Source organism: Neoarius graeffei, chromosome 13, assembly GCF_027579695.1.
Source record: "Neoarius graeffei isolate fNeoGra1 chromosome 13, fNeoGra1.pri, whole genome shotgun sequence".
Lineage (NCBI taxonomy): Eukaryota > Metazoa > Chordata > Actinopteri > Siluriformes > Ariidae > Neoarius > Neoarius graeffei.
The window spans coordinates 50,396,315-50,409,094 of record NC_083581.1 but is presented as its reverse complement, the minus strand read 5'-3'; the positions used below and the strand labels follow the sequence as shown (position 1 = coordinate 50,409,094).

Sequence of the window (12,780 nt, the reverse complement as noted above, 5' to 3'; positions counted from 1 at the left end):
ATTTGAAACAGGAGAGAAAAATGGAAGACGTGAGTGTGCGAATGAAACGTGGAAGACCGACTATAATAATGGAAAGCGAGAAGAAAAGTCGTTATGTTGCGAAGGAAAGGAATCGCAGGACCAAACTAATAAATATCGGCAGTCAGCAAGCACCTAGGTGTGATCAGTTGTTTGTTTAGCAACAGAATGATGTAACTGTCAGTGTACGGTCAAGGTAAACCTGTAGATGGAAGTAATGCAACACTGGGGATGCCACCTGCCAGAAAACCCAAAAGAACAAGAAGAAGAAGAGGGTAAACCTGCGTATGTGCACACAGACTTCCTCTGTCTGCTTGACTGCGCGATGTGAATGATTTCATGCACATTATTTGCTAGGGAATCCCCTCAAATTAAATAACTTCCCAGCCACAGAATGGCCTGATATTTTGTGAGATATTACAGAAATAAACATATAACACCATGACTAAATTTCAGAGGGAACTAAATTTCACCGATTTTATGAAATCAAAAGGCCATCTCACTTTAATTTATGGGGTTGTGTTGGTTTGCTTTTTTTGCTTTCTTTATTGTTCATATCCTTTAATTAATGCCAATAATATACAGTTAGGTCCATAAATATTTGGACAGAGACAACATATTTCTAATTTTGGTTCTGTACGTTACCACAATGAATTTTGAACAAAACAATTCAGATGCAGTTGAAGTTCAGACTTTCAGCTTTAATTCAGTGGGTTGAACAAAATGATTGCATAAAAATGTGAGGAACTAAAGCATTTTTTAAACACAATCCCTTCATTTCAGGGGCTCAAAAAGTAACTGGACAAATTAAATAATTGTAAATAAAATGTTCATTTCTAATACTTGGTTGAAAACCCTTTGTTGGCAATGACTGCCTGAAGTCTTGAACTCATGGACATCACCAGACGCTGTGTTTCCTCCTTTGTAATGCTCTGCCAGGCCTTTACTGCAGCTGTTTTCAGTTGCTGTTTGTTTGTGGGCCTTTCTGTCTGAAGTTTAGTCTTTAACAAGTGAAATGCATGCTCAATTGGGTTGAGATCAGGTGACTGACTTGGCCATTCAAGAATATTCCACTTCTTTGCTTTAATAAACTCCTGGGTTGCTTTGGCTTTATGTTTTGGGTCATTGTCCATCTGTATTATGAAACGCTGACCAATCAGTTTGGCTGCATTTGGCTGGATTTGAGCACACAGTATGTCTCTGAATACCTCAGAATTCATCCGGCTGCTTCTGTCCTGTGTCACATCATCAATAAACACTAGTGACCCAGTGCCACTGGCAGCCATGCATGCCCAAGCCATCACACTGCCTCCGCCGTGTTTTACAGATGATGTGGTATGCTTTGGATCATGAGCTGTACAAGCTGTACCACGCCTTTGCCATACTTTTTTCTTTCCATCATTCTGGTAGAGGTTGATCTTGGTTTCATCTGTCCAAAGAATGTTCTTCCAGAACTGTGCTGGCTTTTTTAGATGTTTTTTAGCAAAGTCCAATCTAGCCTTTTTATTCTTGAGGCTTATGAGTGGCTTGCACCGTGCAGTGAACCCTCTGTATTTACTTTCATGCAGTCTTCTCTTTATGGTAGATTTGGATATTGATAGGCCTACCTCGTGGAGAGTGTTGTTCACTTGGTTGGCTGTTGTGAAGGGGTTTCTCTTCACCATGGAAATTATTCTGCGATCATCCACCACTGTTGTCGTCTGTGGGCGTCCAGGTGTTTCTGCATTGATGAGTTCACCAGTGCTTTCTTTCTTTCTTTCTCAGGATGTACCAAACTGTAGATTTTGCCACTCCTAATATTGTAGCAATTTCTCGGATGGGTTTTTTCTGTTTTCACAGCTTAAGGATGGCTTGTTTCACCTGCATGGAGAGCTCCTTTGACCGCATGTTTTCTTCAAAGCAAAATCTTCCAAATGCAAGCACCACACCTCAAATACAGTAAACTCCAGGCCTTTTATCTGCTTAATTGAGAATGACATAATGAAGGAATTGCCCACACCTGCCCATGAAATAGCCTTTGAGCCAATTGTCCAATTACTTTTGGTCCCTTTAAAAACAGGGTGGCACATGTTAAGGAGCTGAAACTCCTAAACACTTCATCCAATTTTAATGTGGACACCCTCAAATGAAAGCTGAAAGTCTGGACTTTATGTCCATGTCCATTATATAACTATAACTTGAATATGTTTCAGTAAACAGGTAAAAAAACAAAATTTGTGTCAGTGTCCAAATATATATGGACCTAACTGTAAAACAACTGTATTTTGATCCTTTTTTTTTGATGATATTCTTAGTCCCTCACGCACTCAATCCAAAAACAAGATAGTTTACAATGTCCGGGTATGTGAATGGAGTGTATGTGATTCAGGCTTTGGCTGTTGTTTTGTCTGTAGTTTGTCCAAATACTGTTGCTTGGCATTGCAATTCAGTTTCTCCCATTAGGGTCCCATTTCTTTCTCACTTTCTTTCTCTAAAAGTACAACATACCCACACAAAAATAGTGACTGCAAATCCACATTTCGGTGCCTGAATTCCAGTTGTTTCTGCAAATTGTGGTGATTCATTTTTTGTTTGCTTTGCTTTTCTTTAGTTTTCAGCAATCTGTAAATGATAGCTCAAAGGCTAATGCCTATGTAACTGGCAGTGACTTCTGCATATGGTGAAATCACGGTCATTCTTATTCTCCTCTCATGTTGGACTGAGGGCAGAGTGGATGCTACAGTGACTCACGATCGCTGCTTGAGGTACAAAGTGGGGTTATGAGACAGATGGTCTGTTCTGTCTCGGGACTAGCTGGTGAGCATGCTAGCTTCAGTAGATATCTCTGCAACATGAACCATAGACATCTTTAATGTTGATAATTTTAGTTTTTTTTTGAATGCTTTAAACTAAAATTCTTACACAATACCCCTTCAGTACTGCTCATCAATAAGTCTGCTTATCTCATAGCAACCTTGGTTATAGCACAAATGTGAGGAACACATATACCAATTTTCCTTACATTTAATAATAAAGTTCAACACATGTTATCTTTGTACCTGACAACTCTGACACTGTTTTGTTATGTCTGCATTGTGTTTTTGTGCCATTCTTTCTGACTTGCACACATCTGACCCAGAGGCTAGTCTAGTCGAATTGTTGTGTGTAACTCAGCAGGGTATTATGGTACTTACATGCTACAGGAACAGTGGAACCCCCTTCACTGATAGCTGGTCCACAGCCCACAAGTGTACAAGCACTCAGATAGAACTTGTAGCCACTGGCTGCCTCTAGATCATGCAGAACCCACTGTGTAGTGTCTTGTCCACTGATGTTTACTCTGTATACTTCACCAACATCCAGTGTATCATTGGCTGAAATGAGTCAAATAATGTTTTTTTTAAGCTTGTTTGTGCAAATTTTCATTTAAACAAAAATCTTCATCAAAGATGTCCAATGAGGTTTGTTTTGTAGGTTTATTTATTTAACCAGGTCTTTCTCAGCCAAGATTTCAAATAAGTAGCCCTTTTCTGCCTAACTTGCATTCTTGCACTGGCGATATAATGCAACTTCAGTCTTCATGAATTAAGCACGTCATACTTGATTCATAGGGAGTTAAATTTCTAGACAATAATTTATGCATAAAATACAACCTCAACCTCATGAGTTTTATTGTTTTTCAAAATAAATACATATTTCAATTTTGATTCTTGCAACACATTTCAAAAAAAGTTGGGACGGTAAAGCATTTACCACTTTGGAATGTTGCCATTCCTTCTCACAACCTTCAAAAATGTTTAGGGACTGAAAACACAAAGTGATGAAGCGTTTTAGGTGTTATTTTGTCTCATTCTTTCTGCAAACAGGTCTGAAGGCATGGAACAGTGCAGGGTCATCGTTGTCATTTTTTTTTGTTTCAAAATTCGCCATACATTCTCGACTGGGGACAGAGGGTACGGTACAGGCACCCTCTCCTTCCACAGCCATGCCTTTGTAATGTGAGCAGAATGTGGTTTTGCATTATCTTGTTGAAATATTCCTGGAAGAGATGTAGACTTGAAGGCAGCATATGTTGCTCCAAAATCTCAATGCACTTTTCTGCATTAATGCTGCCATCACAGAAGTGTAAGTTACCTTTGCCAAGGGCACTGACACAACCCCATACCATGACAGATGCTAGCTTTTGGACTTGTTGCTGATAACAGTCTGGATGGTACTTTTCATTCTTTGGTTTGGAGAACACAGTGTCCACTTCTTCCAAAAAAGACCTGGAATACTTAGGCTTGTGCCCTTGCTCTTTACACACTGAAATTCCTCCAGATTCCTTGAATCATTTAATGATATTGTGCACTATTAAGGGTGAAATATCCAAATCCCTTTGTATCTTTCTATGAGGAGCATGTCTTTGTTTTTCAACATTTCAATAATTTTTTTGCATATTTGGTGACAAACTGGAGCTCCTCGGCCCATCTTTGCTCTTCAAAGACTAGGCCTTTCCTGGATACTGATTTTCTCATCTCATCTCATTATCTCTAGCCGCTTTATCCTTCTACAGGGTCGCAGGCAAGCTGGAGCCTATCCCAGCTGACTACGGGCGAAAGGCGGGGTACACCCTGGACAAGTCGCCAGGTCATCACAGGGCTGACACATAGACACAGACAACCATTCACACTCACATTCACACCTACGGTCAATTTAGAGTCACCAGTTAACCTAACCTGCATGTCTTTGGACTGTGGGGGAAACCGGAGCACCCGGAGGAAACCCACGCGGACACGGGGAGAACATGCAAACTCCACACAGAAAGGCCCTCGCCGGCCCCGGGGCTCGAACCCAGGACCTTCTTGCTGTGAGGCGACAGCGCTAACCACTACACCACCGTGCCGCCCTGATACTGATTTTGTACCAAATAATGATTACAATCACCTGTTCACATTACCTGTTTCAAATCACATAATTATTTCCTATTTTATCTCATTACTAGCTCCAAATTGCCCCCTCCCTTTTTTTGATGAAATGTGTTGCAGGCCTGAAACACAGGAATGGATGTGTATTCACAAGTTAAATGAAGTTGACCAGACAAAACATGAAATATTTTGGGTTCATACTATTTGCAATGAAATTCAAAGTAAATTTAGAAATCATTGCTTTTCTTAATTTGCATTTTCCATACTGCCCTATTTTTTTTTCTGATTTGGGGTTATAAGAAATTTGCAATTTGGTCAAAATGTAGTGAGTGATTAACCCCAAACCTCTAACTGCAGCCAACCCTTCAAAATCTTTGATGAATCTGAAACAAATAATGCTGCCATACATATCTGGTACTGTAGCTTGTATCCGGTGAGGAAACCATTGGCCTCAAGTGGTGGAGCCCACACCAGTGTGATGGAGTTTGCCTGAGGGTTTGTGGCTTTGAGAACAGGGGGGCTTTCAGGAACTGCACACAGTGAACAACTTATAGTTACCTTACTTTCTAAGAAGAATGAGAACCCAGTTACCCATGAGTTTGTTTTATAGAAATGCAATTTATAATTTAAAATGTGAGTTTACATGAAAGTAAACTCAAAAGTGGTACCATAGTACCAGTAAAAAGTTTGGACACACCTTCTAATTCAATAATTTTTCTCTATTTTTATGAATTAAAAGATACCTCGTATCTTAAACGAATGATGGATGTTGTTTCTCTTTATTAGTTGAGTGGTTCTTGACGTAATATGGATTACTACAGTTGTGGAATAGGGCTATTTACCATCCATCCATCCATTATCTGTAGCTGCTTATCCTGTCCTACAGGGTCGCAGGCAAGCTGGAGCCTATCCCAGCTAACTATGGGCAAGAGGTGGGGTACACCCTGGACAAGTCGCCAGGTCATCGCAGGGCTGACACATAGAGACAAACAACCATTCACACTCACATTCACACCTACAGTCAATTTAGAGCCACCAATTAGCCTAACCTGCATGCCTTTGGACTATGGGGGAAACCAGAGCACCCGGAGGAAACCCATGCGGACACGGGGAGAACATGCAAACTCCGCACAGAAAGGCCCTCGTGAGTCAATGGGCTCGAACCCTTGCTCACAACTGTGAGGCGACAGTGCTAACCACTACAACAACGTGCCGGCTATTTACTGTATTTTTATTATTTACTATTTATTGTTTGATCTCAAACACATTAAGAAGGCAAGAAATTGCACTAATTAACTTTTGATGAGGTACAGCTGTTAACTGAAAAGCATTCCAACTGAATACCTCATGAAGCTGGTGAAGATAATGCCAATAGTGTGCAAAGCGTCATCAAGGTAAACGGTGGCTACTTTGAAGAATCTAAAATATGACACATATTTTGTTTTTGTTAACATTTTTTTGTTACCACATAATTCCATATATGTTCCATATGTTATTTCATAGTTTTGATGTCTTCCGTATTGTTCTACAATGAAGAAAATAGTCAAAATACAGAAAAACCTATCAATGAGTAGGGGTGTCCAAACTTTTGAGTGGTACTATATATATATATGTGTGTGTGTGTGTGTATATATATATATATATATATATATATATATATATATATATATATATATATATAAAAAGCACCAGCTTTAAAAAATCAAGTTACCACCAAAAGCAGTTTGGCATTTGATCACTATTCAAAGTTCCAAAATGCGATATCCATCACATTTCTCTGCATTGCGTATCCCCTTTCTTTCCAAAATGCAGCAAACGCCACCACTGATTTTCAGCAGAACACATTCTCTCCAGGGTGGCATGGTGGTGTAGTGGTTAGGACTGTTGCCTCACAGTAAGAAGGTCCTGGGTTCAAGCCCAGCAGCCAACGGGGGCCTTTCTGTGTGGAGTCTGCATATTCTTCCCGTGTCTGCGTGGGTTTCCTCTGGGTGCTCCGGTTTCCCCCACAGTCCAAAGACATGCAGGTTAGGCTAATTAGTGGCTCTAAATTGTCTATAGGTGTGAGTGTGAATGGTTGTTTGACTCTATGTGTCAGCCCTACAATGATCTGGTGACTTTACCAGATCATCTTCATCAAAGGGTCCAGAGTGTTCCCTGCCTCTCACCCATAGTCAGCTGGGATAGGCTCCAGCTTGCCTGCAACCCTGTACAGGATAAGTGGTAACGGATAATGGATGGATGTCAACATCGCAGAGATTTCGCATATTTTAGTGAGATCTTGAATGATATAAATGAATAACTTTGATGAAACAAACATTTCTTATCTTAATGTTTTATATTATTATTCCAGTAGAGAATATTCAATGTTATTTTCCACCTTGTGCACACCTGATTCCTCCTGGGATCTGGATATGCCACTTAATGTGTGTGTGTGTATATATCAAGTCGATAGAACAGTCGGCCGAGACTGTAAGAAGAGATAGACCAACCTGTGCACTGCCTGGATTGACTACAAGAAAGCGTACGACTCAATGCCACACACATGGATACTGGAATGTCTGGAACTGTATAAGATCAACAGGAACCTAAGGACCTTCATCCAGAACTCAATGGAAATGTGGAAGACAACCCTAGAGGCCAACTCAAAACCCATTGCCCAAGTCAACATCAAGTGCGGCATATACCAAGGAGATGCGCTATCACCACTGCTGTTCTGCATAGGCCTGAACCCCCTCAGTCAGATCATCACGAAGAGCGGCTATGGGTACCGATTCCGTAGTGGGGCAACAATCAGCCACCTGCTCTACATGGATGACATCAAGCTGTATGCCAGGAACGAGCGAGAAATAGACTCGCTGATCCACACCACCCGGATCTACAGAGATGACATAGGGATGTCATTCGGATTGGACAAGTGTGGCCGGATGGTCTCAAAGAGAGGCAAGATGATCCGGACTGAGGGGATTGACCTACCAGAGGGCAACATAGGTGATATCCAAGACAGCTACAAGTACCTTGGCATCCCACAGGCTAATGGAAACCATGAAGAGGCCACAAGGAAGTCAACCACAGCCAAATACCTCCAGAGAGTAAGGCAGGTCCTGAAAAGTCAGCTGAATGGTAAGAACAAGGTCCGAGCCATCAACATGTACGCACTACCAGTCATCAGATACCCCACTGGTATCATAAACTGGCCAAAGGAGGAGATAGAAGCCACAGATATCAAGACTAGAAAGCTCCTCACCATGCATGGAGGGTTCCACCCCAAGTCCAGCACCCTGAGACTATACACTAAGAGGAAAGAGGGAGGCCAAGGGCTAGTGAGCGTCAAGACCACAGTCCAGGATGAAACATCGAAAATCTGAGAATACATCAGAAAGATGGCCCCAAAGGATGAACTGCTAAGTGAATGTCTCAGGCAGCAGAACCCTGATGAGAGTGCAGAGGAGGAGGAGGAACAGACAACCTGGAGGGACAAACCCCTATATGGCATGTACCACCGTCAGATAGAGGAAGTGGCTGATATCAAGAAATCCTACCAGTGGCTGGATAATGCAGGACTGACAGACAGCACAGAGGCACTAATCATGGCAGCACAAGAACAGGCCATAAGCACAAGAGCCATAGAGGCCAGGATCTACCAGAGTAGATCAGACCCAAGATGCAGACTGTGCAAAGAAGCCCCTGAAACAGTCCAGCACATAGTAGCAGGGTGTAAGGTGCTAGCTGGATCAGCGTACATGGAGAAGGACAACCAAGTGGCTGGGATAGTATACAGGAACATCTGCAACCAGTATGGAATAGAAGTACCCAAGTCCCAATGGGCCATACCACAGAAGGTGGCTGAGAACAACAGGGCCAAGGTTCTGTGGGACTTCAGCTTCCAGACTGACAAACAGATCCTGGCTAACCAACCGGACATAGTGGTGGTGGACAAAGAGCAGAAGAGGGTGGTGGTGATAGATGTAGCGATCCCAGCTGACGCCAACATCAGGAAGAAGTAACATGAGAAACTTGAGAAGTATCAAGGGTTGAAAGAGCAGCTGGAACAGATGTGGAAGGTCAAGGGTTGCATGGTCCCCGTGGTAGTGGGGGCACTTGGGGCAGTAACCCCCAAACTGGGAGAGTGGCTCCAGCAAATCCCAGGAACAACATCTGAAGCCTCAGTCCAGAAGAGCGCAGTCCTAGGAACATCGAAGATACTGCGCAGAACCCTCAAACTCCCAGGCCTCTGGTAGAGGACCCGAGCTTGAGGATGACATGGATACCACCCCCCCGCCGGGGGTGAGAAGGAGATTTTTATTTTTTATATATTTTATATATATATATATATATATATATATATATATATATATATATAGAGAGAGAGAGAGAGAGAGAGAGAGAGAGAGAGGCACTGCCTCAAAGCAGAGCTCCCAATGAGTGTAAAATGTGTTCTTAAATAATCCCACATTATTTTTAAAAAATCAAATTAAAAATAAGCGCTGGATAAAAACCGATCTGTTATGCAAATAAAGATACAAATTTCATTGTCCAGTGGTCAAATGCTTATGAAATACGTTGTCTTGCACTGATGGTCAGGTTTCCTGTGGTTGCAAAACCCAGCAAAAATCAGGTCGATGCTTTATCATATTCTCTTAAGTATGGAATTGTACTTCGCTATGAATTTAAATGTCCATGCTGTACAAGGTGTCTAAACTTCTAAATGTATCAATCAGAATGAAAAGTTTGTCCTTTAAAAAAAGTTTCTATGGAAACATCTGACTGGGTCTATCAACATTCCTCAGAGCTTTGTGTGTAAAATAGACTGGGGCTTGTAGATGACAAGATGAAAGTCTCATCTCATCTCATTATCTCTAGCCGCTTTATCCTGTTCTACAGGGTCGCAGGCAAGCTGGAGCCTATCCCAGCTGACTATGGGCAAAAGGTGGGGTACACCCTGGACAAGTCGCCAGGTCATCACAGGGCTGACACATAGACAACCATTCACACTCACTTTAGAGTCACCAGTTAACCTAACCTGCATGTCTTTGGGGGAAACCGAAGCACCCGGAGGAAACCCATGCGGACACGGGGAGAATATGCAAACCCTGCACAGAAAGGCCCTCGCCGGCCACGGGGCTCGAACCCAGGACCTTCTTGCTGTGAGGCAACAGCGCTAACCACTACACCACCGTGCCGCCCCAAGATAAAAGTAATTTGGGAAAATCTGTAGTCCAATATCAGAGATGGTACAAGTTCAGAGGCTATCATATGTGGACATAAACTTTACTTATTGTTTCTAGTTATATTTCACACAAAAAATAATTTTTGTTGATGTAACGGATTTATCGCATTTTTTTTGGGGGGGATGTGTCTTGGATATATTGCATTTTGGCAAATAAATAAGTAAGTAAGTAAGTAAGTGGTAACTGGTAACTACAATATATGAACTGAACTCATCTTAGGTACATTTGGGTTCACACTTGAAAAATATAAATCTGGTCATAATGAACAAAACAGCATAAAGGTTAAAACCATTTGCAACTCTATGTGAAGCCCTTTTTAAAGTGTAAGTGATGCAACTAGTACTTGCCTCCCTGCGGTGTTGTGAACACGAGTAGCCTGCTGTTGGGACCACTGCCCTTCCTGTTAAAGACATTGACGGTGAGATGGTATTGAGAAAAAGGCTTCAGCCCAGCCACGATAGTGTGACTCTGATTCCCTGGGATGATCAGAAACTGCTTCTCAGCAGGAACTTCTGTAGAAGTCAACAGGCTTTGTGTTCTCCACCACTGCACCTGAAAGAGAAAGACAAAGAAATAGGGAAATAAAGGGAATAAAGGTTATAATAAAAGGAAATAAAGGATGGAAAGGAGAGAAAGGATGGGAGATGCAGGGAGCATGTTGGGAGTGTTGAGGTCATATTATAATATTATTAGATTAGATAAAACTTTATCGATCCCTTTGGGTGGGTTCCCTCAGGGAAATTAAGATTCCAGCAGCATCATTACAGATAAACAGAGAAAAGAAATAGAGAAAACTTCTAGATAAATTAAAATAAATTAAGTATTTACATACACAAATAAATTAAAAGAATAAGATATGGGGAAGAGAGGAAGGGGGGAGGGGGGAAGGAGGGGGAGAAGAAAAAAAAAGGTGGGGAGAAGGGGGGGTGGTGGTAGGAGAGATATTGCACTTTATATTGCACATTGTCCAGTATTGCTTATTGTTAGGCTAGGCTACTGCTCCTTCCCGTCCTCTGTCCTCCTGTTACCCCTCCTCCCCCCAGAGAGGAGTTGTACAGTTTGATGGCTTGAGGGACAAAGGAGTTTTTGAGTCTGTTCGTCCTACACTTGGGAAGGAGCATTCTGTCACTGAACAGGCTCCTTTGGTTGCTAATGACGGTGTGCAGAGGGTGACTGGCATCGTCCATGATGTTGAGTAGTTTGTCCATAGACCTCTTCTCTGCCACTGTCACCACAGAGTCCAGCTTCATGCCAACCACAGAGCCGGCCCGCCTGATCAGTTTGTCCAGCTTGGAAGTGTCCTTCTTGGATGTGCTGCCCCCCCCAGCACACCATGGTGTAAAACAGGACACTGGCGACCACAGACTGATAGAACATCCACAGGAGTTTCCTGCAGATGTTAAAGGACTGCAGCCTCCTAAGGAAGTATAGCCTGCTCTGTCCCTTCCTGTATAAGTGTTTGGTGTTGCAAGTCCAAAACTATAAATAAAACTATAATAATTAGAACATATTATAAATCATTTGATAGAACCTCAGATTTATGTAATATGATTTATGGGACATTACCCCAAGTTCCAGTAACCTTCTACACTTGTGTTACCTACAGTTATATTTTTATTGGTTTTCACTTCAGCTTTAAAATGAACTTCATACATTTAGAAAGTATTTTTATAATATTTAAAAGCAGAGAATACCAATATTTCACCTCTCAGGGAAAGAGAAAACATAGAAAAAGGGTCAGTTAATAACTGCAAGCTGCTTGCTCATAGATAAATGATGTTCCTCTCTCGACCTCATACAAAAAAAGACACTCACATTGTAGCCTTCAAGATGGCCCCTGAGCTGGGCCTGTTGGACAGGTGACCAACTGACCCGCAGCAGTGTGGAGTTCAACACCTCTACATGCACATCTTCAGGAGCTGCACCTGGCACTGATGAGGACAAGATAACATTAACCTTCAGGTAAAACTACCCCTATAAACAAAGTTTTGGAAGGAAGCATACCAGTGGGTGAGAGAGAAATATACACAGGTACATTCATATGCTATAACTAACTACTGACTACTTCTGAGGATATAGTGCCTTGAAAAAGTATTCATCCCCCTTGGTGTTTGTCCGGTTTTGTCGCAATACAAGCTGGAATTAAAATGGATTTTTGGAGGGTTAGCACCATTTGATTTACACAACATGCCTACCACTTTAAAGGTGCACATTGTTGTTTAATTGTGACACAATAATTCAGATGAAAAAACAGAAATCTGCAGTGTGCATAGGTATTCATAGGTTTCGTATGAAACCCCTAAATAAGAGCTGGTCCAACCAATTCACTTCATAAGTCACATAATTAGTTGATTAAGATCCACTTGTGTGCAATCAAAGTGTTACATGATCTGTCACATGATGTCTGTATAAAGCAACCTGTTCTGGAAGGACCCTGACTCTGCAACACTACTAAGCAAGCAACATGAGAATCAAGGAGCACTCCAAACAGATCAGAGACAAAGTTGTGGAGAAGTATAGATCAGGGTTGGGTCATAAAAAATATCCCATGGAAAAATTAACACATGGAAGAAGATTCTCTGGTCAAATGAGACAAAAATTGAACTTTTTGGCCATCATGGGAAATGCACCATGTGTGGCGCAAACCC

The 12,780-nt window shown here is 41.8% G+C and overlaps 1 protein-coding gene across 5 annotated transcripts in view; it reads right to left on the bottom strand.

Moving 5' to 3' along the window:
* chl1a (cell adhesion molecule L1-like a) overlaps nucleotides 1-12,780 on the bottom strand; it is an 85,934-nt gene that overhangs the window by 15,715 nt on the left and 57,439 nt on the right. For 4 of the 5 annotated variants that reach the window (XM_060937978.1, XM_060937973.1, XM_060937975.1 and 1 more), the window contains exons 20-23: nucleotides 11,948-12,063; nucleotides 10,480-10,684; nucleotides 5,312-5,434; nucleotides 3,192-3,371 (exon numbers count right to left, since the gene is read on the bottom strand). In XM_060937978.1, coding sequence (XP_060793961.1) covers nucleotides 3,192-3,371; nucleotides 5,312-5,434; nucleotides 10,480-10,684; nucleotides 11,948-12,063 — 624 coding nt within the window. The remainder of the gene's footprint in view (nucleotides 1-3,191; nucleotides 3,372-5,311; nucleotides 5,435-10,479; nucleotides 10,685-11,947; nucleotides 12,064-12,780) is intronic. The other variant, XM_060937977.1, reaches the window with a different exon arrangement.